Genomic DNA, 25,942 nt, shown 5'->3' with positions numbered 1-25,942 from the left:
GGGTCCCAGCAGGGTCCCTATGTCTCCAGCATCCTACAAGCCAATCAGCATGAAAGAGGAGTGTATTAGCCACTGAGAACAGTCTTCTAACATGCTTCTTTGTCCTTTCCAGCTGATTGAAGCCAATCAGAGTGAAAGATGGTGAGTCAGCCACTGAGAAGACTCTTCTCAGTGTGTCTTCTCAGTGCTAACACCCTCCTCTTTCATGCTTATTGGTTCCTAGGCATTAACAAGGATCTCATTCTCAACCCCACAGCAAAAAATGTGAGGAGGGGCCATGGCTGTGGTTAACATGAAGGGACCCTGCACTTCTGAATTTGCCACTTACTACTGATTGCAGGAAAGAATCAACATGTGCTTGGTGGGTGGGGTGGGGTGGGAGGGGGAAGATAAGCACCCCTCTTTCCCTCTAATGAATGTTATGTAAATACCTCCACCTGCCCCTACATTCTTAATGCCCTGGCAAAATGTAGGCTTGGGAACATACATTTGCACAATGCCAGGCAGCTGATCTTTGCAAAGCAGTGAAGAGTTTATTGAAATCAGGCCCAGGAGAGCAGCTGATTGAGCTATCAGTAGCCTGAGGTGACAGGATTTCAATATATTTTGCAAATGAAAATCACTTGTACCCACTCTAAGTTAGATGCCATAGTTGTAGCAGTGTCAGAGATGAGTATACATGGTATCTTGTAATGGATATATTTCAGTTTGTGCATGAAGGTTTGAGACCTACTACCTGTGTACATATCTCTTGCCTTTCCCGAATAATAAAAGCTAAATGAGTTTGCTTGTTTAAGTGGGTAGCTAATGACTCTCTTGAGATAAGTTATGGTCCTTGCAGCCTTTTAAAGAAATCTACTTTGAAATCTGATGGATTTGAACTACCGTCTGGTATCTAATTTGCTGTTTTGGGGCAAGGTAGTGGAGCACATGATAGTTTCTCCAGATAATTCTGAATGATAATTGGAATTTAGATCTGTTCCTGTCCTGTTTCTGGCTGGCTTTGGGACTGAAATCACCTTCGTTGTCCCAGTGAGTGGCCTGAACGAAAAGATAGACAGACAGGTTGCAATCCTTTTGATTGTCTTGGACCTTTCAATCGCTTTTGGTAACATAGAGCATGGTCTTCTTCTGACTCACTCTGATAGAGTGAAGCTTGAAGGCACAGTGTTATGGTGGAGCTGGCCCTTCCTAGAATTTCCAAAAGGTGGTGGTTGGGAACTATTGTTCCATCCCATGGCTTTTGACATGTTTGTCCCTCATATTCTTTAACATCTAAATGGGATGTTCATCTAAATGACTGGGAGAAGTTGTCTAGGAGTTTGGATTGAAGGGTCACCGCCACTATGCTGATGCCTTGTGATACTGACTTCTACTTCTTTTACATCGGCTAATACCCAGGGAAATAGTTAAATAATGTTCTAGTGGAGGGGGGGAGCTGAAGCATGATCCAGATAAGATGGAGATATTGTTAGTTGGGAGTTGTATTGATCTGAATGGAGGTATGCAATCTATTTTGGATTGAATCCTGAAGAATCAGGTTCAGAGTTTAGGGGATTCTCTCGGACCTGGTGTTGTTTATGGATGTTCAGGTGATGGCTAGGGATGCCATTTGCCAGCTACAACCCTATCTGAAGATGGACCTACCCTTGATTACATGTACACTGGCAGTGGTTCCTATTGGGACTGGTGGGGTGGAAGGGAGGGAGACCAACAGTAAATGGAGCTAAAGCTGATGACAGGCACAGCCAACTAATTTTAGTTCTGTCTCCATCTTCCTCCCAGCTGAGTTCTTGAAGGACAATATTGAGAGTAAGGAGGAAGAAGCTAAGAGGCGGTGCCACTCCTTGAACTGGTTGTAAGAAGCAGGTGGGGGCTGACTGAGAACAGACAGAAGCTGAGGGGCAGTGCCCAGTTCACCCAAATGGACCAGCTTCCACTGGGCACTGGTTACATCTGGATTGGATTACTATGATGCCCTCTACATGGAGCTGCTTTAAAGATAGTCTGGAAACTGCAGCTGGTTCAAAAAATGCCCCCTAGACTGCTGGGAGTAACAAGGCAGTTATTGATTTTGTATCAATGATTCTGATTAACAATCCATTTCTGTGCTCAATGTTGAGTGCTGGTTTTACCATTTTAAAGACTAGGGCCAGATTATTGAAGGGCCTCCTACACCAATATGAACCTACCTGAGCCCTTAAGATAAACTCCTGAGGCCCTGCTCTCTGACCCGCTATTAGCAAAAATGAGAATAGGCACCAGGGGTAGGAATATTTTGATAGTGGCTCTACAATGCTGGAATTCTCTTCTTGGGGAGCTCTTCCAAGCCACACATCTCCTTATTTTAAAATAGATTCTGAAGATGTTCTTTATGTTACAAGGTTTTTCATATATAGTTTGCTCCTGGCTCAGGTATATATTACTATGCTGGTGTGCTTTTATTTTATTAATCTTGTTTTAGTTATAGTTTTATTATTGCATTGGGGGGGAGAGGTCAGCTACCTTGGAAAATTATTGTTAAAGGAAAGATATAAATGGGTGAAACAAATAGTGGTCATGAATGGCCACCATCTTATTACAAATCGCCAAAAGGACCAAAGAAGCCTCGATCTTGCCCTGTAAAAATTCCTCTATTAATTATGTCACACTGAGTATTCTTACATGTAACAAGCAGCATGGCATCATCCTTTTCCCAGCCATATTTGTTACATGGAGGAAGTATGACCAGAAAAGCCACATATCATAGAATCATAGAGTTGGAAGGGGCCTTATAGGCCATCGAGTCCAACCCCCTGCTCACAGCAGGAAATCCACAGCTAGAGCATCTCCCGCAGATAGCTGTCCAGCCTCTGCTTGAAGACATCCAGTGAAGGGGATCCCACCACCTCCCTAGGCAGTCAGTTCCATTGCCGAACCGCCCTTACTGTCAAGAAGTTCCTTCTAATGTCCAATCTGAATCTACACTCCTGCAACTTAAAACCATTAGACCTAGTCCTACCCTCTGGGGCAGCAGAGAACAAATCTGTACCCTCCTCTATGTGACAGCCCTTCAGGTACTTAAAGAGTGCAATCATGTCACCCCTCAGCCTTCTCTTCACCAGACTGAACATGCCAAGTTCCTTCAACCTTTCCTCATAAGACTTGTTCTCCATACCGGCTATCATCCTCGTCGCCCTCTTCTGGACCTGCTCTAACTTGTGTATATATCTTTCTTAAAATGAGGCGCCCAGAACTGAACGCAGTATTCCAGATGAGGCCTGACCAATGCAGAATATAGTGGGACTATTACTTCCTTCGACCTAGAAACTATAGCTCTGTTTATGCAGCCCAAAACCGCGTTTGCCTTTTTTGCCGCAGCATCACACTGCTGGGTCATGTTCAACTTGCGATCCACTACAATTCCAAGGTCCTTCTCACACGCACTACTGCTAAGCCGGGTATTTCCCATCCTGTACCCGTGCATTTTGTTTTTGTGGCCTAAATGCAGAATCCTGCATTTGTCTTTATTGAATGTCATTTTATTAATTTCAGCCCAATTTTCTAGTCTATCCAGGTCCCTGTGGATTTTATTCCTGTCTTCCATTGTGTTAGCTATCCCTCCCAGTTTCGTATCATCCGCCAACTTCATAAGGCTTCCCTCCACCCCATCGTCTAAGTCATTGATAAAAATGTTGAAGAGTATCGGCCCCAGGACAGATCCCTGTGGCACTCCACTCGAGACCTCCTTCCAGTCTGAAGCAGAGCCACCGACGACCACTCTTTGAGTACGGTTTTCCAACCAGTTGTGAATCCACCTGACAGTATTTCCATGTAGTCCGCATTTGACTAGTTTGCTAATCAAAAGGTTGTGGGGACTTTGTCAAACGCTTTGCTGAAATCTAGATAGATGACATTTACAGCATTTCCACCATCTACTAAGCTAGTGACCCGATCAAAAAAAGAGATGAGATTAGTTTGACAGGATTTTTTCTTGACAAACCCATGCTGGCTCCTTCTAATCACAGCATTGTCATCTAGATAGTTGCCAATGGACTCTTTTATTATCCGTTCTAATATCTTTCCCGGTATTGAAGTCAGACTGACCGGCCTGTAATTCCCCGGATCTTCTTTTTTACCCTTTTTAAAGAGCGGGACGACGTTTGCCCATCTCCAATCCTCCGGCACCTCTCATACCAAAAGCAGTTTTTATGATCTTCTAAGAACTTTGCACTAAGGGGGAAATGGCAGACAAGGATTTCTTATCTGCTCTGTTCTCAACAATTGTATGTTGTTTTCCTCCCAGAGAAATGTGGCCAGGATACAAACCAGGAGAAGTGGTGTAGGGGAGCAACTGGAGGGCCACAAGAGGTTGAGACAAGGGATAGACCAACCACAGAGGGAGCAGGATGCTTAAGCCGAGGGAATGAGGATCACTGGCAGGCCCAGAACAATTGGAATGACAGGAGGAAGGAAAGGAGGAAGGTGGAAGCTCTGGATCCGGGCTATAAGAAGGAATGGGCACAGTTGGGAAAGGGGAGGATGGGGGGTTGGGGGAATGAGGACAAGGAGGAGATTGCGGAACGAGGAGGAAGTAGAGGGGAGTGAGATACCCTGAGAGCTAGAAAGGAAGAGGAGCACAGAAGCTGCCACCAGCCAAACTCGAGCCATAAGCTGGAGGTGATCAGAGGATGCAAAGAGGATGTTCTGCCCTGGATGGCAACAGGCCCAGGGCAGAGATGGCCCTTCAGTAGAAGAATGGAACCATCCTGCAGTTGTCCTTGGCTAACCCTGATGCAACATTTATAGTCTTGATGACATTTACTTCTATCTGTCCTGCTCAGGAAGCACCATTCAGTTTTGAACATGTCCAGTATTTTATTCCACTCACCCTACCACATAACCCATATTTACAATCAGCAACACATAACCAGATACCACAGACAAATGGCTCTTTCTCACGTTAATGACAATATAATTCAGATCACATCAACAAAATCAGTGGTAGCTTTGAGAAGCAATAACAGTACCAGGAGCATCAGGCTAGCTTACAAACTAAAATTACTTTACTCTGACCTGTTGTCCTCTTTTCCTTTTTCTCTAGGGTGGAGAACTGAATCCCGACCATGTTCACTTGCACTGTTTATAGCAGATCTCATGTGTCAAAAGACAGGACAAAAAGACTGATCTCTAGGAGTCATTGTCAGAACAGATGTTTTACACAATCATGTGTTGATGGGCACAACACTTGCACTTCTGATGGCAGAATGCTTAGTCTCTGTTTATGTGTGTATGATTTCCACTCTAATCCAAACAAAAGCAGGCAGATTATGCACACCAGGAATTCTGATATGTGAGAGCCCTGTCATCCAGGATCATATAGATCCCAGCAGAACGCAATGTTAGCCACCAAACTTTGTTGCCTCTCGTGGCATCTTGTGTTAACAGCAACAGCTGTAGTTGTATATGAGGCTGCATGAGATTCAGCTGTTGCTACTTCAACAGGAGTCCATAATGATGATAACAGGAATAATTTTATTGACGTTTCTGCTGTATGGAAATGGGATGAATCCAGTTATAACAGTCCAGACTGTTTTACTTACTAGCAGGATTTGAACCCTGCGTATGTTTTAGGGCCACCCTGATCCTAAAATTTGTGTCAGTGCTAGCATCAAAGAACTAGAGATTGAAAATGAGGCCGTAAGTCTCTGTTTACTAACCAAAGCAAAATGATTAAACTATTAACTTCTTTTCAGACTCCAGCCATGTTAGTGTAAATCTAGAAAAATAACTTTTGCTGCTGGAGCTCTCAGTGACAGTGAGGGGCATGACTACCCATATTTCCCCCTTGGGGGGCAATTGGGGAGAAAGGTAAAGAAGCTCCTCCCCCCCCATGTCATTCTTCTGCTTCAGATTGTAGCCTATGGGTGCATTTTGTAAAGAAAAAAAAACTTGGGGACAAATGGCATATGAATGAGCATCACATAAGTTTGGCTGTTGGGGCCAGCCTTTTGGCTCTTTGAATATTCTGGAAAGAAGAACCTGTCCGATATGGTCCTTCTATGTCGGCCATAACATGATCACTCCTGACTCCCCTTTGTCTGCATGACACTCTGCAGACAATACAGAGACATACCAGAGAGGAAGTTCAGAGAGGGGTGGTGGCTACGTTCAGGTGCACATATATCTTACCTTCTTGGGTTAGTTCTAAAATGAGTTTAGTAGGCTTTCTCTTCTTGAGGGGAGCTGGGGTTCCTGCAAGAGGCATGCTGTTTCTGTATGAGAATAGAAGAGTGGAAATTAATTCTGATTCGTGTTAGGTTAGATCCCTTTAAGTGCCTTAATAATCTTTTCTGCAACTTTTTGTGGGGCACAACTTCCCCAAGATTTTCATTTCAGAAACTGTGACTGCCAACTACAGAAGGTAGCTTTGCCTTTCCTGGTGTGGAAATGTTTCTGCTGGCAGCCAGTCCCTATTGGTGCCAACCCCCAACATTGCATGCCCCTGTGGGATGCCCTTGAATCCTATTATCCTGCTCCATTGAGTGGATGGGCAGTGTTGGGGTTTAAACACCGGAAATGTGCTGTGAATTTGTTAACTGTGGTGGTGACTCCTGAGACATGGACAGGTTGGCACAAAAATTGGGGCTTAATCCATACATACATGATAAACAAATTCTTTGGTGTAACCCTAGATTGAGAAAAGGTGGAAACCTTTCCTTTGGGGAAATGGGTTGATGGAGGTGTATCTACCTTAAATCGACTGATGAATTTCTCCTCTTTTCCAGTTTGAGGGAAGCACACTCCATTCCACCAGCTGCAAACTGGCAATATGTGCAGTTAAAACATCTGTTAACTACTTTGTTTGGCCATGAAGCACTAATTGCTTCAGAAACCCTGGAATTGTTAGAGGACCTAAAGGCTTCTGAACAACACCCTAAGCCAGTAATATGTCTTTATCAAACCCTAAGGGACAATTCTAAGCCGGATCCAGTACTACAGGATCCCTTCATGATAGTCACGCCACACCCTCTCACACCAACTAAGATTATATAATCTAAGATTATACAATAAAAATAAGTTTTCAGTCTCTGTGATTGATGAGTTGTTTGGACACCAGGAATCCCCAGGGTCCTATAGAGCTACTGTTTCTTCACTCCCCTGTACGTAGCTAGTGGCTTCTGTCTTCTTGTAATCACCATTTGAGACCAGCTACTTCTTATAAGTTATTTTCTGCAGATTCTACCACACAGTAAAGGTGGGTGGATGTTAAAAAATCCCACTCAGAAGCAAGTCTCTTTGTGTTTAATGGGACTTACTTTCAGGGAAGTGGGTACAGGATTATAGCCTAGGCTTTCTTGTGAGGAAGGGGCAGAGGAAGGTTCATGGTGAGAGGTCCCCTTGTACACACCAACCTGGGAGTAAACATACTTGAATACAATTGGGACTTATGCATGCATCTAAAGTAAACACACAGTAATCATGCCAGTTGGTTGAAGCCTAGAGGTGTACTAATGGGGGGGGTAGGGGGTAGAGAAAGAAAATATGTCCCTTCCTTTATAAAGATGCATCACTTTGATTAAGGGAAGCAAAATCTGATGGCTATGACGTAAATTCTAAGTCGCCCTTTGCAGCCTTTTCTCACCTTCTGTATCTTTACAACAAGTCTGTGTGGTAGGTTAGGCTAAGAGATAGTGACTGGCCCAAGGGCACCAAATAAGCTTCATGGCTGAGTGAGAATTTCAAATCCTCTTCACTCAAAAATGAAAAAGAAAAAAATGTTGTAGTTAATATGACTAATCAATAACTACAACAAATGAATACAGTGCTTGATTTTAAACTATTTAATTTTTTATTTATTTATTTATTTATTTAAATTTATATCCTGTCCTTCCTCCCAGAAGGAGCTTAGGGTGGCAAACAAAAACACTAAAAGCATTCTAAAACATCTTAAAAACAAAAGACTTTAAAACATACTAAAACAATACATCTTTAAAAACATATTAAAACAATACATTTTAAAAACATCTTTAAAAAACAACTTTAACAACTTAAAAAGCAATTCCAGCACAAACACAGACTGTGATAAGGTCTCTACTTAAAAGGCTTGTTAAAAGAGGAAGGTCTTCAGTAGGAGACGAAAAGATAACAGAGACGGCACCTGTCTAATACTTAAGGAGAGCTAATTCCTAAGTGTTGGTGCCACAACACTACAGGTCCACTTCCTACGTTGTGCAGAACGGACCTCCTGATAAGATGGTATCTGTGGGAAGCCCTCACCTGTAAAGTACAGTGATCAACTGGGCATATAGGGGGTAAGATGATCTTTCAGGTATCCTAGTTAAGCTGCATAGGGCTTTGTAAGGTACCAGTTTATCCCAGCGTGATCATCTGAACAGAATTGCTGTAAATCTTAAATCACTTTTGACCCCCTCCATCTGAAATACAGTGCCTGGTCTTGCACTGAATGTAGCATTGCCAGCCTAAGATCAGCAGGCAAAAGACTTACAGTAACATCACACACACCCCAACAGAAACATCCAGCTAGATGAAACTACACACACACTCCCCCCAACTTAGTTTTTCTTTCTTTCCCTCCTTAACTCCTGGCTTTGGCTTTGGCACACATCTCCCCCCCTTTTTTTGCGCTGCTGGGCTGGGATCCTGTTACCAAAGAAGGAAAGAGAGTTAGCTATTCTCTCTCTCTCTCTCTCTCTCTCTCTCCCATACACACATCCTTTTTGTGTTTGTCCATGTAGGGCATGGTCTGCTGCACTTGGTCCTTCTGGGAGTGAGCTCCATTGAACTCAGTGGGACTTATTGCTGATTAGACATGTGAAAGATTGCACTGCCAGTGATTTTAAGAATTTTTTAAAGGCTAGGAAGATATTAATTCATTTTTTAAAAGAATTTTGTTGAAAATCAGGAACTGCAAACTGATGAATGAATGTTGCTCCGCAGTGATATAGGAATGATTGCTCCAAGAGAGTAAGGTACCAATCCAAGAGGTTTTCTAGGTAATGCTTTATTTATTTATTTATTAAATTTATATACCGCCCCATAGCTGAAGCTCTCTGGGCGGTTTACAGCAATTAAAAGCAATAAAAAATATACAAATTTTAAAACACAAAAAGCAATTTAAAAACACATGCTAAAATGCTTTAGGGTGGAGCCCCCCCCCCAAAAAAAGACCAGTTGCATGAAATATCATTTGTATTGTCAGAGTTTTTCGACAATTTTCCTCCAGTTGCTAATGTGATATATACTTACTGGGTAGTAAGCCCCATTGAATGTAGTCAGATTTACTTCTTGGTAAGCATGCATTGGAATGGGCTATAATGTTGCAATCCTTGAAACATTTACTTTGAGTATATTGGAAGTCGAGCAAGAGCAACTCCTGTTTGGGTTCTTTTGTTTGTATTTCAGAAGGAAGATAGAGTTAGGGTCCTCCAGCTGGCTAGGCTTGCCTACCTTTTCCTGTGCTCTTCTCTACCTAACTTCCTTCAGTTGTCAACTGATATGCTCAGGGAAGCTGACCTGCCCCTCCTTCCTTTGTCTTTTTCTTTGACTGTCAGAAGAGAGAGGAGACATCTTTGTCTTTGTTCTCTCTCCTGAGACACAAGTCTGGGCATTGCATCTCCAACTTAGTTGGATAGAACTAGGTATGCCTTTCCTATCTACTATGTATTTCTATAAATAAAATAGCTTTTCTTATTTTACTCAGTTTTAAGTCTCAGTGTTCTAAATGCAGGGTAAAAGCCTGCTTCTAAGGTAAATACACATACTGGCACACATGCAGATCAGACTGCTATCTCTGAATATACATATTTCCATAACAAAGGGTTATGGCAGCCCAGTAAACAAAACTGAATTGCAAGTTGTGCCCAAAAACTAAAAAGGCTAAGTACCGTGTGTGATTTACAAAAGATATCAAAAGGAGACTTTAGGTTAGAGAAAAGAAAAGCAGAACAAAAGATAGGAAACCATAGCTGAAGAATCAACACTTAAGACAAGCATCCCAAGGCTGGAGAAGGACAATTATGCAATTTGGAGTCTTAGAATGACGGCACTTCTGGAAGGGAAGAATCTTCATGGAGTCCTGACTGATCCTGAACTCTCAGCAACAGATGAAGCAGTCGCTGCATCCTGGAAGCATAAGCATGCCAAAGTGAAGTCTCTTCTTATTTCTGCTTTATTAGATGAGGCACTAAATGTTTGCATGGACTGTAGGGAATGCTAAAGTAATATGGGAAAAGCTTGAAAATTTTTATCACAGAAAATCTAAAAACCATGTGTTGTTTCTCTATAAGTTGCTGTACACTCTGAAACAGTCTGACAGAGAAGATCTGAATACACATCTGGAAAGATTTGCAAGATCTGCTCCGAGAATTAGAAAGATGTGGGAGATCGTTGGCTGAAAATTTACAAACAGTTATTTTGCTGGCCTTTCCAAATGAATGTCACCAAGTGACTGCTTGCATACTAGAACAGACAGATCAGAATATGGATCAGATTATGGCATATCTGAAAGATCAGAAGTATAAAGAGAGGAACAAATTCTGTCCGAAAAAGCAAATTTTACTGTGGGCAGAAACAGCAACCAAAGGCAGGATAGCGAGATAAGCCGAAGCTACAGCAGGGCACAGACAAACAAAGGAAGAGTTGCTTCAAATGCAAATCTCCTAATCACCTTCAAAGAGACTGTCTTAGAAGAGAGACAGGACAAAGAGTTGATTGTAAACAAAGGCAAGCTGAAAGAAAAACACATGACCAGACTAAAGTGAAGCATTCCAGTCACCATGTATCTGAGGGAAAGAATGATGATTATAAAACCAGATTTTTAATTAACACCATTTGTACCACAATTTAATAAATGATAACAAATTGTTTAAGAACCTTAGCCCCCATACACAGAACGTAATAACCATCAGGAGATGTGTTTCGTTCTCAAGGAATAGGCACAGTGGTGCTGATTTGCAAAATGCCAGAGGGCACCAGAGAGCTTGAACGGAAAAACTGCCTATTTGTTGCAGCATTTAAAGATAATTTAATCAGTGCCACTAAAATAATGGAGCTTGGAGGTGAACTGCATTTAAGTGACAAAGTTTGCCAAGTTTTAGATCAAGGAGAAGTATGTTGTACTGCAAAATTGAAAAATGGACTTTTGCATTTGGAATATTTTGAAACTATGCATGCAAATACAGCCAAAGAAACCTGTGATTCTGGAAGTTTACATGTTGGGCATAGAAGAATGGGACATGCCAGCTTAGCTCCCAGTACCACTTTCTGGGTCCTATCCATCAGGTAGGACTGGAGCCACCGTAAAACAGTGCCTCCCAATCCCATCCCAGCTAGACGGCCCAGAAGAATACCATGGTTGATCATATCGAAGGCTGCTCAGAGGTCCAGCAGCACCAACAGGGATGCACTCCCCCTGTCTGATGCCCAGTGCAGGTCATCAAGCAGGGCAACCAAGGCAGTCTCTGTCCCATGACCAGGCCTGAAGCCTGATTGAAAAGGGTCCAGATAGTCCAATTCATCCAGGAAAACTTGGAGCTGAGCAACCACTATCTTCTCAATTGCCTTGCCCAAAAAGGGGAGATTAGAGACTGGGTGGAAGTTGTTAAAATCCACAGGAACTAACAAAGGCTTCTTTAACAAAGGTCTTATCACAGCCTCCTTCAACAATATTGAATCCTACCACACTAATCTTATCTCATTTTTTGATCGGGTAACCTCCCTGTTAGACTGTGGGAATGCTGTGGACATAATATATTTCAACTTCAGCAAAGCTTTTGACAAAGTATCCCATGATATTCTGATTAGCAAGCTAGCTAAATGTGGGCTGGATGGAACAACTCTCAGGTGGATCCACAGTTGGCTACAGAATCGTTCTCAAAGAGTGCTTATCAATGGTTCTCAAACTGGGAGGAGGTAACAAGTGGGGTATCTCAGGGCTTGGTCCTGGACCCAGTGCTCTTCAACATTTTTATTAATGACTTGGATGAGGAGAAACAGGGAATGCTTATCAAATTTGCAGATGGTACAAAATTGGGATAGCTAATACCCTGGAAGACAGAAACAAAATTCAAAGGGATCTTGATAGGCTGTAGCATTGGGCTGAAAACAACAGAATAAAATTTAACAGGGATAAGTGTAAAGTTCTACACCTAGGAAAAAGAAACCAAATGCACAGTTATAAAATAGGGTATACTTGGCTCAGCAATATGACATGTGAGAAGGATCTTGGGATTATAGTTGATCACAAGCTGAATATGAGTCAACACTGTGATGTGGCTGCAAAAAAGGCAAATGCTATTTTAGGCTGCATTGACAGAAGTATAGTTCCCAAGTCATGTGAAGTATTAGTTCCCCTCCATTCAGCAATGGTTAGGCCTCATCTTGAGTACTGCATACCACTTTAAGAAGGATCAGAGAAACTGTAACAGGTTCAGAGGAGGGCAACAAGGATGATCAGGGGACTGGAAGCAAAGCTCTACGAGGACAGAAAGAAAGAACTGGGCATGTTTACCCTTGAGGAGAGATATGATAGCGCTCTTCAAGTACTTGAAAGGTTGCCACACAGAGGAAGGCCAGGATCTCTTCTTGATTGTCCAAGAGTGCAGGACACAGAATAATGGGCTCAAGTTGCAGGAAGCCAGGTTTCTACTGAACATCAGAAAAAACACCCAAACTGTTAGAGCGGTGTGACAATGAAACTAATTTCCTGGGGAGGAGGTGGGCTGTCCAACACTGGAGGCATTCAAGAGGCAGCTGGACAGCCGCTTGTCAGATATGCTTTAATTTGGATTCCTGCATTGAGGAAGGGGTTGGATTTGATGGCTTTATAGGCTCCTTCCAACTCTACAATTCTATTATTCTATCACATTCCAGTTGTGCTATAGCAAACTGGTGTATGATACTATTGCACTAAATACAAAGAAAAATCATTGCACTGCCTATTCCTCACCCTAATGGAATAATGATACATATAGGACTGAACTCCAGAAGCCATTTTCAGTACCAGGTTATGGTCTGAGGGCACATAATGTACCCACCTTACTGAAAGTCTGGGTGTAGTTAGTGCCTGGATGGGTGAGCTTCTGGAAATCATATGTACACTGGCTTTGGTTCCATCTTAGAAGAAAGGGAGGATATTTATTTTATTTATTTATTTATTTTATTTTATTTATATACCGCCCTAAGCCCAAGGGCTCTCTGGGCAGTGTACATAAAATAAAGCAATCAGGAATATATAAATACAATAAAACAATAGAATCAAACCAACAAAGGTAAACAAAAATAATCAAACAGTAGCAAAATACAACAATACATATAATAATATGCATTAAAATGCCTGGGAATATAAAAAGGTTTTCACCTGGCGCCGAAAAGATAGCAGCGTCGGCGCCAGGCACACCTCATCGGGTAAACCATTCCATAGTTCGGGAGCCATGTACATGTAAGAAAACAAGTATCAGGGCTCAGCAGTGAAGGTGGGCATTATTATACCTATATGGGAGTCTTCTACTTTAAAGCATCAGTTTTTCAAGTTTTCCCAAGCACCTTTGCCAGACCCTGTAATTCCTATTTATGCCGGAGTATAAAACCGAATTTAATTCCAAAATACTGTTCTGGAACATAATATTCAGTATTTTGCAGTAAAATACAGGAATAATCCAGCAGTATAAGGTTCCTCTGGTGTCAGTCACCTTATGTTCTGTTGGCATTGCAGGGTCTTACAGAGCATAAAATTGCTCAGGTGATGTGTCTCAAGTGTAGAACCGCACTCAAAGTAAGCAAATAAGTAAATAAAAGAGACTGACATATTAGGTAAGCAAGCTGAAGATGGAATGAAAAAATGGGAAATAATGGATGCTATGGAAACTTAATTTGTAAATTAGGATAAGATACAAAAGGATGCAGTAGAACATCAAAAGAAACTGGGTGATAAATTGGCTACGGAGGAGATTTTATTCAGTAAGATAATTGCACAAGTTGCAGATTTAGAATGTAAAGCCAAAACAAACAATGTGATAACATGACATGTCCCTGAGAGAGAGAGGGCATATTCTTACCTTCATAGACAATGTACAGCTTCTTTATTAGACTTCCAGGCAGAAGATGCTACGGTGAATTTGCTGTTTAGATTGAAATCCCGATACACTGAGCTATATAAATGTTCCACATATACTGTCTGCTTGACAATGTTTTAAATAAGTAAATACAGCATGCTGTATGGCAGAAACCTAATTTGATGACTAGTTATTTCTTAATTCACATATCAGATTTTATCATCTGACACTGTTAAAGCTAGCCATACTTTCTTCAATTTTTTTTTAAAAAGGTCATATCTATATGGCAACAGAAAAAGATTATTTTTTATGGGGCTTTTCTTTGACACTGTTTTTTAACAATGATGGGGGTGATAGCTGGTAAATGGGTAACTAAAATCCAATTCTTATGTGTGCACAATTGGCACACAAAGGTACACACAGAGTGACTTTTGGATGGGCTTGCCCACTTAAAAATAAATTAAATAAATCACATTAAGAAAATAAAGAAAATTAAAACAACTAGTTTTTCATTGTTTCCCTCCCACACTAGAGGGTGGACCTTGACAGAATGTTTCCAAGCTGTGTGTTCTGTCCCCTCCCCTCAGTAACTACTGAAGAGAGTTGCTTCATGCAGCAAAGTTCATTGGAGATATAAAATAGGAAAGAGAGTGGTGTTTACCTTAAACAAAAATAAACACATTTTATTTAAGAAAGTACACATAGATAGGAAAGCATAGTCATCTACACTAGCTGAATTCAAAAGGCAGGAAGAGAGACAATTGTGGAAAGAAGAAGGAAGAACTGGAAGTGATGATAGCCCTGAGAATATCAGTCTAACCAATCAGAAGGGCACGCTTAAACCTGAGGAAAGTAACAAGGAGAGAATTCAAGCAGGGGTTCTTTCAACTGACTAACTGTATCTATTGCCCCTAATGGTCAATAGATTCAGAGCACACAGCGAGACAATAATAAATAATAAAATTTTATTTTTGAGTCGCCTATCTGGCCGAATTAACGGCCACTCTAGGCGACGTACAATATCAGGATAAAATACAATATAAAACCATAACAACAACGTTCAATAATTAAACTACCCACTCTTACATATAATGAACAGCATTAAAAACTAACCCACCCCAGAAACCCCATAGGCCTGCCTGACCAGCCAGGTCTTCAAGGATCGGCGGAAAGCCATCAAGGAGGGGGCATGGCGGAGGTCTAAAGGAAGGGAGTTCCAGAGGGTGGGGGCCACAATCGAAAATGACCTCTCTCTGGTCCGCACCAGCCTAGCTGTTTTAACTGGTGGGATCGAGAAAAGGTCTTGTGTGGCTGATCTTGTCAGGCGGCATAATTGGTGATGCTGGAGGCGCTCCTTCAGATAAACTGGGCCAAAATCGTATAAGGGCTTTAAAGGTTAATACCAGCACTTTGAATTGGGCCCGGTAGACAACTGGTAACCAGTGAAGATCTATTAATAATGGAGTGATATGATCACGGCAACAATGCACTGATTGAAGTGAAACTTCCAACACCCTTCTCATTGTCTCCCACTCCTACTCGCTACTCCCATCACTTCACAAAGATCCTGAAAATGCTGTCTGGGCAGTGGCTTGGTAAGAACATCTGCCACCATTTCTTCTGTTGGGCAGTACTTCAGCTCAATGAGCCCTTTCTGTTGTACATCTCTCATGCAGTGGTACTCAGTATCAATGTGCTTTGTTTGTGGTGTCACCCTTTCTGATTGGGAGAGCAAAATACAGCACTTGTTGTCTTAATGCATTCTAGTTGGCTTTGGTTCATTGATTCCAAAGTCTAAGGGTAGTCTGTGTAACCAGGTTGCTGCTTGACATGCTTGTGCTGCAGATATGTATTCTGCTTCTATAGAGGAAAGGGCTACAACTGACTGTTTCTTACTAGTCCAACTGATGACTCCTCCTCCATAATAGAACAGATTCCCAGTAGTGGACTTTTGGTCTTTTCTGTCTTCAGCCCAGTTTGCATCCATATAGCCCATCAGTCTGGGATTACAGTTTGCAGGTAGCATCAATTTCAGATCTGCAGTTCCCTTTAGATATATTCCTATCCTCTTGACTGCAGTCGAATCTATCTTTGTTGGTGTATTAACTTTTCTGCACAGTATCCCAACTGCTGCTGCCATATCCAGTCTTCTTACAGTTGATATGTACAGGAGCTTTCCAATTGCTGTCCTGTACTGACTGTTGTCTTGCAGTGGTTCCTTGGTCTCATTGTCTTTAAAGAAGCCTACTTCCATTGGTGTTTCTGCTACATTGGCTTCTGTCATCCCAAGGTGTTCTATTAGGTCCATTATCTTTTCTTTCTCATTAATGAAGAAGCTTCCATTTTCTCCCCTTTCCATCAGGATTCCAAGACTGTAAGAGATGTCTCCCTGATCTTTCACTTCTATTTCCTTGTTAAGATTTTTCAAGATTTCATCACTATCTTCCTGGTCTTGGTGACATAAGACCAAATCGTCCACATAGGTCAAGATGAACTTCCATCTATTATTCTTGAATCTCAAACATAGGCAGGGGTCAGCCTTTCTTTGTATGAACCCCTCCTTAAGTAGTAGTTGATTTAGTTTGTCATTCCAGGCCTTAGTGGCTTGCTTCAGGCCTTAAATGCTTTTCTGAAGCTTTCAAACCACTCCTTCTTTCCCAGGTTCTTCAAACCCTGGGGTTGCTGCAAATATATATCTTCCTCAATGTCTCCATATAGGAAGACTATCTTTACATCTAGGTGTTGAACCTGCATCTTCCTTGAGGTAGCAATACTGAGGAGTGCCCTTGTAGAAGTGTGTTTGACCACAGGTGCAAAAGGTTCATAATAATCTTCACTGTACTTTCGGGATTATCCCTTAGCAACTAGCCTAGCTTTATAGTGCTGGATATCCTCTTCTGCACCTTGCTTAGTTGGAAAGACCCATTTATATCCAATGGTCTTTCTCCCTGTTTGTAGCTCTGTAAGAGTCCATGCTTTGTTCTTTTGAAGTGATTCTATTTCTTCTCCAGCAGCTTGCAGCCATTTGTCTGTCTCAGTATCTGGCATTCCTTCAATGTCACGCCAATTGGAGGGCTTTGGTGTCCTGTACTGGTGTCCTGGTTAGAAGAGACAGTCTATTGGGTGGCATCCCTTTGTTGGGTCTGCTTGAACATCCCATCTCTTGATCAACTCTTGCACCTCCTGTTTGCTTGGTTCACTTGAAGTTTCAAAGGTCACAGCCTCTTCTTGCTGTGACTGCTGCACTGTTTCTTCTGTTGGTATGCCTAGCTTGATTTCTAACATTTTACTGGTATTTGGTCTTTGTCTCTCATCGAAATATGCAATACTACACATCTTGATTGTTTCTGTGGTAGGATCAAGTATTCTGTAGCCTTTGCAGCCCAATTCATAGCCAACCAATATGCGTTCTTCACTTCTTCAGTCTAGCTTGACTCTCATTTCTTTGGGAATGTAAGCATAGACCTTAGATCCAAACACTCTAATATACCTTACACTTGGTTTGGTTCCATTCCACAGTTCAAATTGTGTTGCTTCTCTGCATTTAGTGGATAATCTGTTTTGCAAGTGGCTGTCATGATTGCTTCCTCCCAATATTTATTTTGCAATCCAGCATCGAGAAGCATACTCTAACAGTGTTCTGACGCTCCATTTTGTTCTGGGGTATAAGGAATTGTTTTTTCATGTTTAATGCCTTGTTCTTTTAGGTATTCTTCAGTATCTTTCCCTGTGTATTCATCACCATTGTCTGTGCATAGAGTCTTAGGCTTTCTCCCAAATTTATTGCTCACTCTGGCCACATACTCTTTAATAATAATAATAATAATAAAATTTTACTTGTGAGTCGCCTATCTGTCCGAATTAATGGACACTCTAGGCGACGTACAATAACATAGTAAAATACAATATACAAATCAAAAAGCCACAATCAGTAGTTAATCTAAAACCAGCCTTCAATTAATACATCATAAAACTAATCCACCCCAGAAATCCTGTAGGCCTGCCTGAATAGCCAGGTCTTTAAGGCTCGGTGAAAACCCATCAGGGAGGAGGCATGTCAGAGGTCAAAAGGAAGGGAATTTCAGAGGGTGGGGGCCACAATCGAGAATGCCCTCTCTCTGGTCTGCAAAAAATGCTGTTTTGACTGGTGGGACCGAGAGGAGGTCTTGTGTGGCTGATCTCGTCTGGCGGCATAATTGGTGATGCTGGAGGTGGTCCTTCAGATAAACTGGGCCGAAATCGTATAGGGTTTTAAAGGTCAACACCAACACCTTGAATTGGGCCCGGTAAACAACTGGTAGCCAGTGTAGGTCTACTAACACCGGAGTGATATGGTCACAGCGATGGCTATGCTTAATCAAGCGTGCCGCCGCATTCTGTACCAGTTGTAATTTCCGGACCGTTTTCAAGGGTAACCCCACATAGAGTGCATTACAGTAGTCTAAGCGGGAGGAGACCAGGGCATGTATCACTCGTGGGAGCAGATGCACTGGAAGGTAGGGTCGCAGCCTCTGTAACTTTTGTAACACTTCATTTTTCTCTTTAAGGAGGTAAGTGTAGATATATCTTGAAAATTGTCTATAATAGTAAGGAAATAAACATTCCTTCCTGGTGTCATTACAGGTAACAGCCTAAATTCATTGTAGCTCTGTAAGCCCTTCCTTCTACAGGCTATGCCTTTCTTAACAGCAGATAAAATCTGCTTGTAAGAAATACTAGTTTCTTGTCAATACATTCATAAGCAGAACCTCTGCTGCTTTACTATTCCTATTTGAGATAAGGTATTTTTAGAAAAAGTTACCATGGAGGTCCCAAGTTTTCCTTTCTTACCTAACAGCCTAAATTTAGCATCCAGGACATATCTCTGACATTTCCCTATGCCATTGGTACCCACACTTCTACAGGTCTATTAGCATTGCTCCCTATAAGGCTGCCTAGACATCTAAAGAGACTGGCCAGCTTCATACCTGGAAGGCAACTATTTTTGTGAACCTTCCAGCCATCACAAACCAAGATTTCTGTATTTTTCACATGCTATCAGAGACTGTGCATCTTCCATGCAGCAAGAGGCCATCATATTAGTAAGATAATGGGTGTCATGTAACAGGGTTTTCTCCATTAAAGTAAGGATATTATTGCCCCCAAATCATAAGCATTGCAAACATTCACTGGAAATTGAAACTTTCTTATGTATCTGTCTCTCAGAATCTCACCAGTGGTGTTCTCTGATTTCCTTGCCTTTTATGTCTAAGCTACTCTGGTCTCAGTATACTATATTCTTCCTTTGAGGATGATAAGGTTCTTGAAACAGCAGAAAGAAATGGATATATTTACATATGAATCACATTAATACAAGGCAGGTATATGTTGTAATCAATGCAAAATACTGAGAATTACCCAACCTTGCTGTTGTATTTTGTTGTACACTTTACAGGTTGGTTGTAGATGGGGGACAATCTCTTCAAAATTCAGAATGACTTTTTATCAGAAACTGTGCAGGAAAATCCCTTCCATTACTTTTGTTTTTGTTAGTGTACATATTCTTTACACTAGAAAGAACAAAAGCATAGAAGTATCATTTGACTTCACAATCCTTAAGATTAGGGTGTCCATATTTTATATTTATTCAGATTTAAGCTCCAATCTAAGTTAGGGTGGGAACAGTGGATACCCAATTCACTCTTTGGACTCCCAATTTTTCCCTTTGACAAGTTGAGGAATATGTGTTCATGTCTGTGACAAGGAATTCAGAAGATCAATTTGTTACCTTCATTTGCTTTCCAGTATTACGGTTAAGGTTGTGGAAGTGTTAAAAAATAAAATAAAACAACATTTGAAATTCCAGTTTTGCTTCCACAATTGTGTATAAGAGATCTGGCATTTACATCCCAAATTTTCAGCCACAATAAAATAGGTAGAACATCTCTAATAGATGGCATAACTGGCAGAATTTAGATGTCCAGGGAGCTGATTGCACCTTCTATTTAAAGCAGAAGAAGAAATCAGCTAGCTGGACATCTAAATTCTGCTGTTTCTGCCATCTGTTCCCTACTGTCTGATTAGAAGTACAGAATTGCAGACATTAAACAGAGGATTTGTGATCAATTGCAAGATTTTTCTTTCATTATTCTTAGATTTCAAGGGCAAAAGACAGTATTATTCTCCTCGCATAAGACAAAACACAACATTTCACCCAATAATTCCTCATTCAAGCTCAAGAGTTCAAGCCAGGCTAGAGCTTCTCCATCTCAAACTAACTGTTTTTTACAGTATTTTTATTCCATTTTGAACAGTTCTGAGATGAAATGTGAAGGCTGACCCTTTACTGTGTAGCACCTTGGCCAGAGCAAATGAGGTCTCTACAGTTCAACAAAATGCTTTCTGGAATGGAGTTGATTACTGATTTCCAAGCCTTCTTTCTAAAAGAGATCCATCCAACAAATGTGAAGTCCATGTTATGTAGCTGCCAAGTGCGTATCTCCAAATCAAGGGCAATAGATGTGCCAATAAAATGCACTGTATGAATACTTTTGCAAGACCCTGGACAGCTGCTCCAGTTATAGACAAGAGGAGGAGAATTTACTGACAAGGCAATGACAGAACTACCTGACCACATGGGGAATGGGAGGGAATTTCTGCTATACTAGCAATTAATGGGATACGTTAGTAAGTGGGAAAACATGGGAGGAAATCACCTCCTGTGGGATATATTGGGGTAAGTCCAAGAGAAAGATCTGATCTATTTTGACATTCGGTAAGGTCAAGAAAGGAGCAGGAGTGAGTTGGCAGGCTTCCAGAATGTCCTGGCCAGTAACCTAAGACTGCTGAAGCTTTCAGTGCTGGCAGTGAAAGTTTTGAGTGGATCATTTTAAGAAAAAGGGACCTTAGGGAATCCCTGTAACATTCATTGTTCCCAAAAGTGAGACTTCAGTGGGATTTTGATTTTCTGATGTAGGGAAGGGACCCTGCTTGATTGAATGGTTTAGGGAACATTTAGGGAGGAAAAGGATCGTAGGTAGAGGCCTACAGGTGCAAGTGCCCTTAATTCTCCACCCCACTACCAGGCAACATGCTGGAATGCAAAGCACATTTGCTATAAATTGTTCCTTTCTTTCTCTTAAAATCTTGTCATTGTTAGCTACCTTTTCTAGCTCATCATCACTACATGGAGGCACTCACCTTAGGCACACATAGACAGGCCACTCCACGGAGCCTCCAGTATCAAGAGCTGAGCTTGGTGTCTCTGGCGTTCTTCGTTTGTGTAGTAGCTCTTGACCCCCTGGTTATCCAGGGCCCACACACTCCCTGCTTGGGGTCTGCACAGCACAAAGTGCTGATGTGGAGTGCTGTGAATTTGACTCTTGGAGACTCTGCTCACACAGACATCCTGTAGTTATTAATAGTCAACAGGATCTCAGAGTCCAAGAGTCTCAGATAGCACCAGCACAGGCAAAGCTGGGAAGAGGGAAAAGTGTACCTCAGCACACCCACACCAGCTACCTCAACCTGGGGCCAGATACCAAGGAGGGACCAGGTCTGTACATCACGCTCCTTCTGCAGATGCCCAACTGTAGTCTCTCTGTGTAAGTGTTGATTCCTGCATAAAAGTTAAACGAATTATATATGTTTGCAATCATGCATTTAAGTACACTGTGCTGTAAGTGGATGGGGAGGGGCGGTGGCAGGGCGTGCAGTTCTGCAGAACTAGGCAGGCAGCTATGTGAGACGAATGGACAGGGAAAGGTTCTGGAACTCAGAGGAGAACACAGAAGAGGAATAAGATCCCAATACTCTATGCTGCCTCAAGGTACTTGTTCCAACTCCCCAGCATGTGAAATAGGAAGAAAACAGACACTTTACATTTCAATTTACATATGTTTACCAACACAGGTATGACTACTTGTGGCAGACAGGAACATTACAGTTCTTTTAAATTTACTTTTAGGATTTATAAATTGCCTCTCCATTTAGAAAGCATCTAAGAGGTAAAGTAAGGTATGAAGTGATCCTGAGAGGAATACATGTCTGGACGTCTGGTGGAAAGAGGGACTGTGTAGTGGACTCCTCCTGATGACCTGTTTATTGAGCATTTATCCTGGTTTGCTTGCTCAAAGCTTACACAGAGGTTAGAGTACATCTGGTCTGTTCTGAGCATTTGTTCTGACCATTTGTTTGCGGGGAAGTTAGACAACAATGAGCCTTTATGTGTTTCCCTGTTAGTCACACATACATCCCACACTTTAAAAAACATTTCACTTTCCATAGTCAATTTCTTTTTTAAAATAGATTTGTTGTGCTAGGGTGGCAGAGTGAATTAATCCACTTTAATTGTGCAAACCTACATTTGCTGGTTCAGTATGTGCTTGAATCCCTCTTGAAAAATACTGACAGTCTGGAGGCACCCTGAGAAGAACTTAGGGCAGCACAAGAGATGTCAAACAAAAGTGGAAAATGCCAAGGTCATAGGACTGGGTGTGGTGCATTGGAATTGTTCAATGGTAGATCTGGTCAGCTGAGGTAGTCATATTCAAGGGATTTGATTAGAAATAATAGCCTGAAAATTAGTTTAGTATTGGTAACTCCTGCAATTCCAGCTTGGGTTATGTGACACCAGGAGCTTTTACTCTCTCTTAAACTCAGCGTTGTTGTGACCCAGTCCCTGACCCCTCTGTTACTGAAAACCTCTGACATAATCTTAAACTTGGAGAAGTCTCCAGGCCCCTCAATCTATCAGAAATATAATCTGGGGAAAACTCTCTGCAGATCTCTTTGAAGAAACTGAGTTCTCCTCCTGAACCAGGGTGGCCAGTTGCAAAAGAGTTCAGGGTTCCTGCACCTTTAATAATTTAATAGTTATTAATGTTCCAAGAGCCCTGTCATCTTTCACATTTGGTCACCTCACATCCATCTCTGAACCTGAGATAAGCAATTCAAATCTTTCAGGTGATGAGTCTGACTCAACAATCACCCAGAACTGTTCAGTCCCCTTAAAGTTCCTATTGGAGGAGCAAAAGGCATAATTCAAGGCCAGCACTACCATACACAGCTCCAAGCCAGAGCAGTGTCCCTTTCTGTCCCTAGGGCAGGGCTCTGGAAGTAATCAAGAACAAAGATCTGGGATCTGATTGGACTATTTCTGATCTTGATTCTTTGGGAAGTTTCCCAGGTCCTGTACTGCTGGGTTCTGATCAGCTGCCTGAGAGCAGAGTGCCTGTTTACCCCATGCAAGCAACCTCATTACCATAGCATATACAAGAATGTATGAGCTGTTGAACATCAACCCCTAATCATGCAGAGGACCCATTCACCTTCCTTTTCTGAAGGAGAAAACCCACCCAAGTAGGCCTTCAGTCTCCTTGCTATCAGGTATAAGCCTAGAGCACCCTTCTCACACATGAGTTATCTCAGGGGGCTTCTCCATGTGGGTGTTGGGTGTTGTCAAGGCTAGAAATGGAAAACCCTTGGATGTTTGTGTGGCTGCTCCATGTGGTGAGCTTTTGAGGCTCCAGACTGAATGGTTCACTGAGCTATGATGTACCATTAAGCTCTACATCTCATAGAACTCCACCCACCCAGGCAGCCTTTTGGCATCTCCGGACTTTGAAGGACAATGAAGGATTCCAGGTCAGGCCGTATTGTGATCCACAGAGATGCCCAGCATGAGGAGGGGTGAAAGTACAAGCAATGGGAAGTCCGAAGTTCCAAGGTGTGGGTTCAGTACCATACACAATATTGCTGAACACCCAAGTTGTCTCAGCAAGGTCCTGGACCAACTAGCTGAGCTTTAAAGCAGGTCTAGGTAGTTGTTGACTGGAGGCCCCTCCCACTGAGTGCTGCCACCTGGCTAGTTAAAGGGCCAGTGCCTTCTGCTAGGACTTTGCCTAAGTGAGAGTAGTTCCTCTTATGCATGCTTGCCTGCAAGGTCTTATTCCTGACACAGTTATTTGCCTTGAAGAGCCAGCAGTGACAGTTGGGCAGTTTTGAATGTATGGACCAGCACTAAGACACGTTATACATTAAAAATTATACACAACTTATTATATTTAAGTTTATTTTTTAAAATCTCATGAGGGTGAGAGAGGAAGGGTGTTTGATTTTTGTTTGAATTCTTTGGAGTGGTAATATTGTAGGGTTGCTATGACAAAACCTAAAAAAAGAATTGGGGAAACCTAAGATTCTCTGATGTTCTGAAATTAAGGCCAGTTTCTTACAAGAGTAAGCCATGTTACAAATACCTGCTGAACAGTAAGGGGCATTGCTTTAGCACAAAGGATGTTTGGCATTCTTATCAAGTTCTAAGTTGATATAATGCAGTGGAGAGCAGGAGCCTTTTAATTGATTGCTGTGTCATTAGCCCAGTTTCTCTCCTCCATGCCTCTGTGGGAGTCTCTCCTGGTTTTATAACAGTGCAGAAGAGTCACATTCAGGTCCCTAACATCATTTTCTGAGTTTGGCTTGTAGCATCCCTCATTATGAAAGTTGATATGTTAACTCTTCTGCTCTACATACAAACCAATGTACTCTCCAGTCCAGCAGAGGCTATTTTGACTCTCCTTGTCTATATATACAAACCTCAAAGGAACACACGTTGTGGACGGAGTGTGTCTTTCCTCTTGTAAATCTACAACACTTCATCTTTTGTGTCTGCCTGTTTCAGAAAATGGAACGGTTGATTATTCATTACATTGGACTTAAAGCCAATGGCATGAACAGCTTTACAGAAAGGTATAACAGGCAAGATTCTTGGCTCTTCCTCATGTATCCACATATACCGGCACTCCCAGTCCTAGTCCATTTGTATCAGTTTACATTCTTGCAGGATTGAATTAAGGTCATGGCTAGCAAGACTGTAGCAAGACTGCAGCAGTAGCACAGTCTACTGGTGCAGCCTGTCCTAAGCATTTCATTGCTGTTGGCAGTCGTCACGGGGTCAGTTCATAAGTCTACCAGCTCAATGTTTTAAAAAATAAATTCTATCACAGCAGCCAACAAAGTAAACAGTGTATTTGCACACAAATTAACACATTTTGATGTAAGAAATTGGCCAAATAGTTCTTCTTGCCATTAAAGTGTGTGCGCATGTGTGTTAGGGATAGGAACTGCTTGTTGGTTTCAGTTCGATTGCATTTTGAAAAAGAAAGGAAAGCAGCTTTCTCTTTGCCTGCCCAGTGCCCACCTACCCAAACTCCCCTATTTGTTGCCGCCTCCTGAATTGTATTGGACCCTTCCCCCGTGCCTCAAGCTGTGGGAGAAAGTTAGAAAAAGAGAGATTGTCTAGTTAGTTTCACATTAGCAAAGCCAACAGCAAGCTGGTCAGTTTCACCTATGCTACCTTGGTCATGTCTTCCTGGTCAAGGACTTGGAATATACCAACCTTAGATTGATAGAAGATTGCCCATAATCCTGGCCAAAATCAGCTGTGTTTTAAGGCTGCAACCCTAGGCATATTTACTTGGGAGTAAGGCCTATGTAACTCAATGGGGTTTACTGCTACGTAAGCATAAATAGGCTATGGGGTTGGTTTTGCCTGCTACTGGGGGGGGGGGATCATACTGAAAGGTGCTCATATTTGGCTTCATCCTGCCCATTTCCTCAGCCTTGATATATATAAATTGCTTACCAACACACACACACCAGAGTTCTGTTAATACACTGATGTTGCAGTCCTGAAGACTGATGTTGCAGTCCTGATGTTGCAGCTCTTTGAAGATGATTGACGATCAAGCCCCAGGGATCTGTCCCAAAAGAGAGAGAGAAAGGGAAAAAAATAGATGTTTGGAAAATATTATCCATTCGCTAATCCCAACTGCTAAAGGATGGCATCACAACAAAGCCTGAGACAGAGTCCCTAATTGAACAAAGAGACAGAAGAATGGCAAATATTTTTT

General features: G+C 41.9%; 1 protein-coding gene across 4 annotated transcripts in view; it reads right to left on the bottom strand.

The window, feature by feature from the left end:
* The window catches only part of MYOZ1 (myozenin 1), a 44,379-nt gene extending 22,959 nt beyond the window's left edge, over positions 1–21,420 (bottom strand). Inside the window, exons 1-3 of one of the 4 annotated variants that reach the window (XM_061634608.1) lie at positions 21,234–21,420; positions 7,625–7,735; positions 6,172–6,254 (exon numbers count right to left, since the gene is read on the bottom strand). In XM_061634608.1, the coding sequence (XP_061490592.1) occupies positions 6,172–6,247 (76 nt within the window). In that variant the 5' untranslated portion in view covers positions 6,248–6,254; positions 7,625–7,735; positions 21,234–21,420. The remainder of the gene's footprint in view (positions 1–6,171; positions 6,255–7,624; positions 7,736–21,233) is intronic. The other 3 variants (XM_061634609.1, XM_061634607.1, XM_061634611.1) reach the window with 3 other exon arrangements.
* Positions 21,421–25,942: the final 4,522 nt, after the last annotated feature.

This window comes from Rhineura floridana, chromosome 7, assembly GCF_030035675.1.
Source record: "Rhineura floridana isolate rRhiFlo1 chromosome 7, rRhiFlo1.hap2, whole genome shotgun sequence".
NCBI classification, from domain to species: Eukaryota; Metazoa; Chordata; class Lepidosauria; order Squamata; family Rhineuridae; genus Rhineura; species Rhineura floridana.
This window is presented reverse-complemented; position numbering and strand designations above follow the sequence as displayed.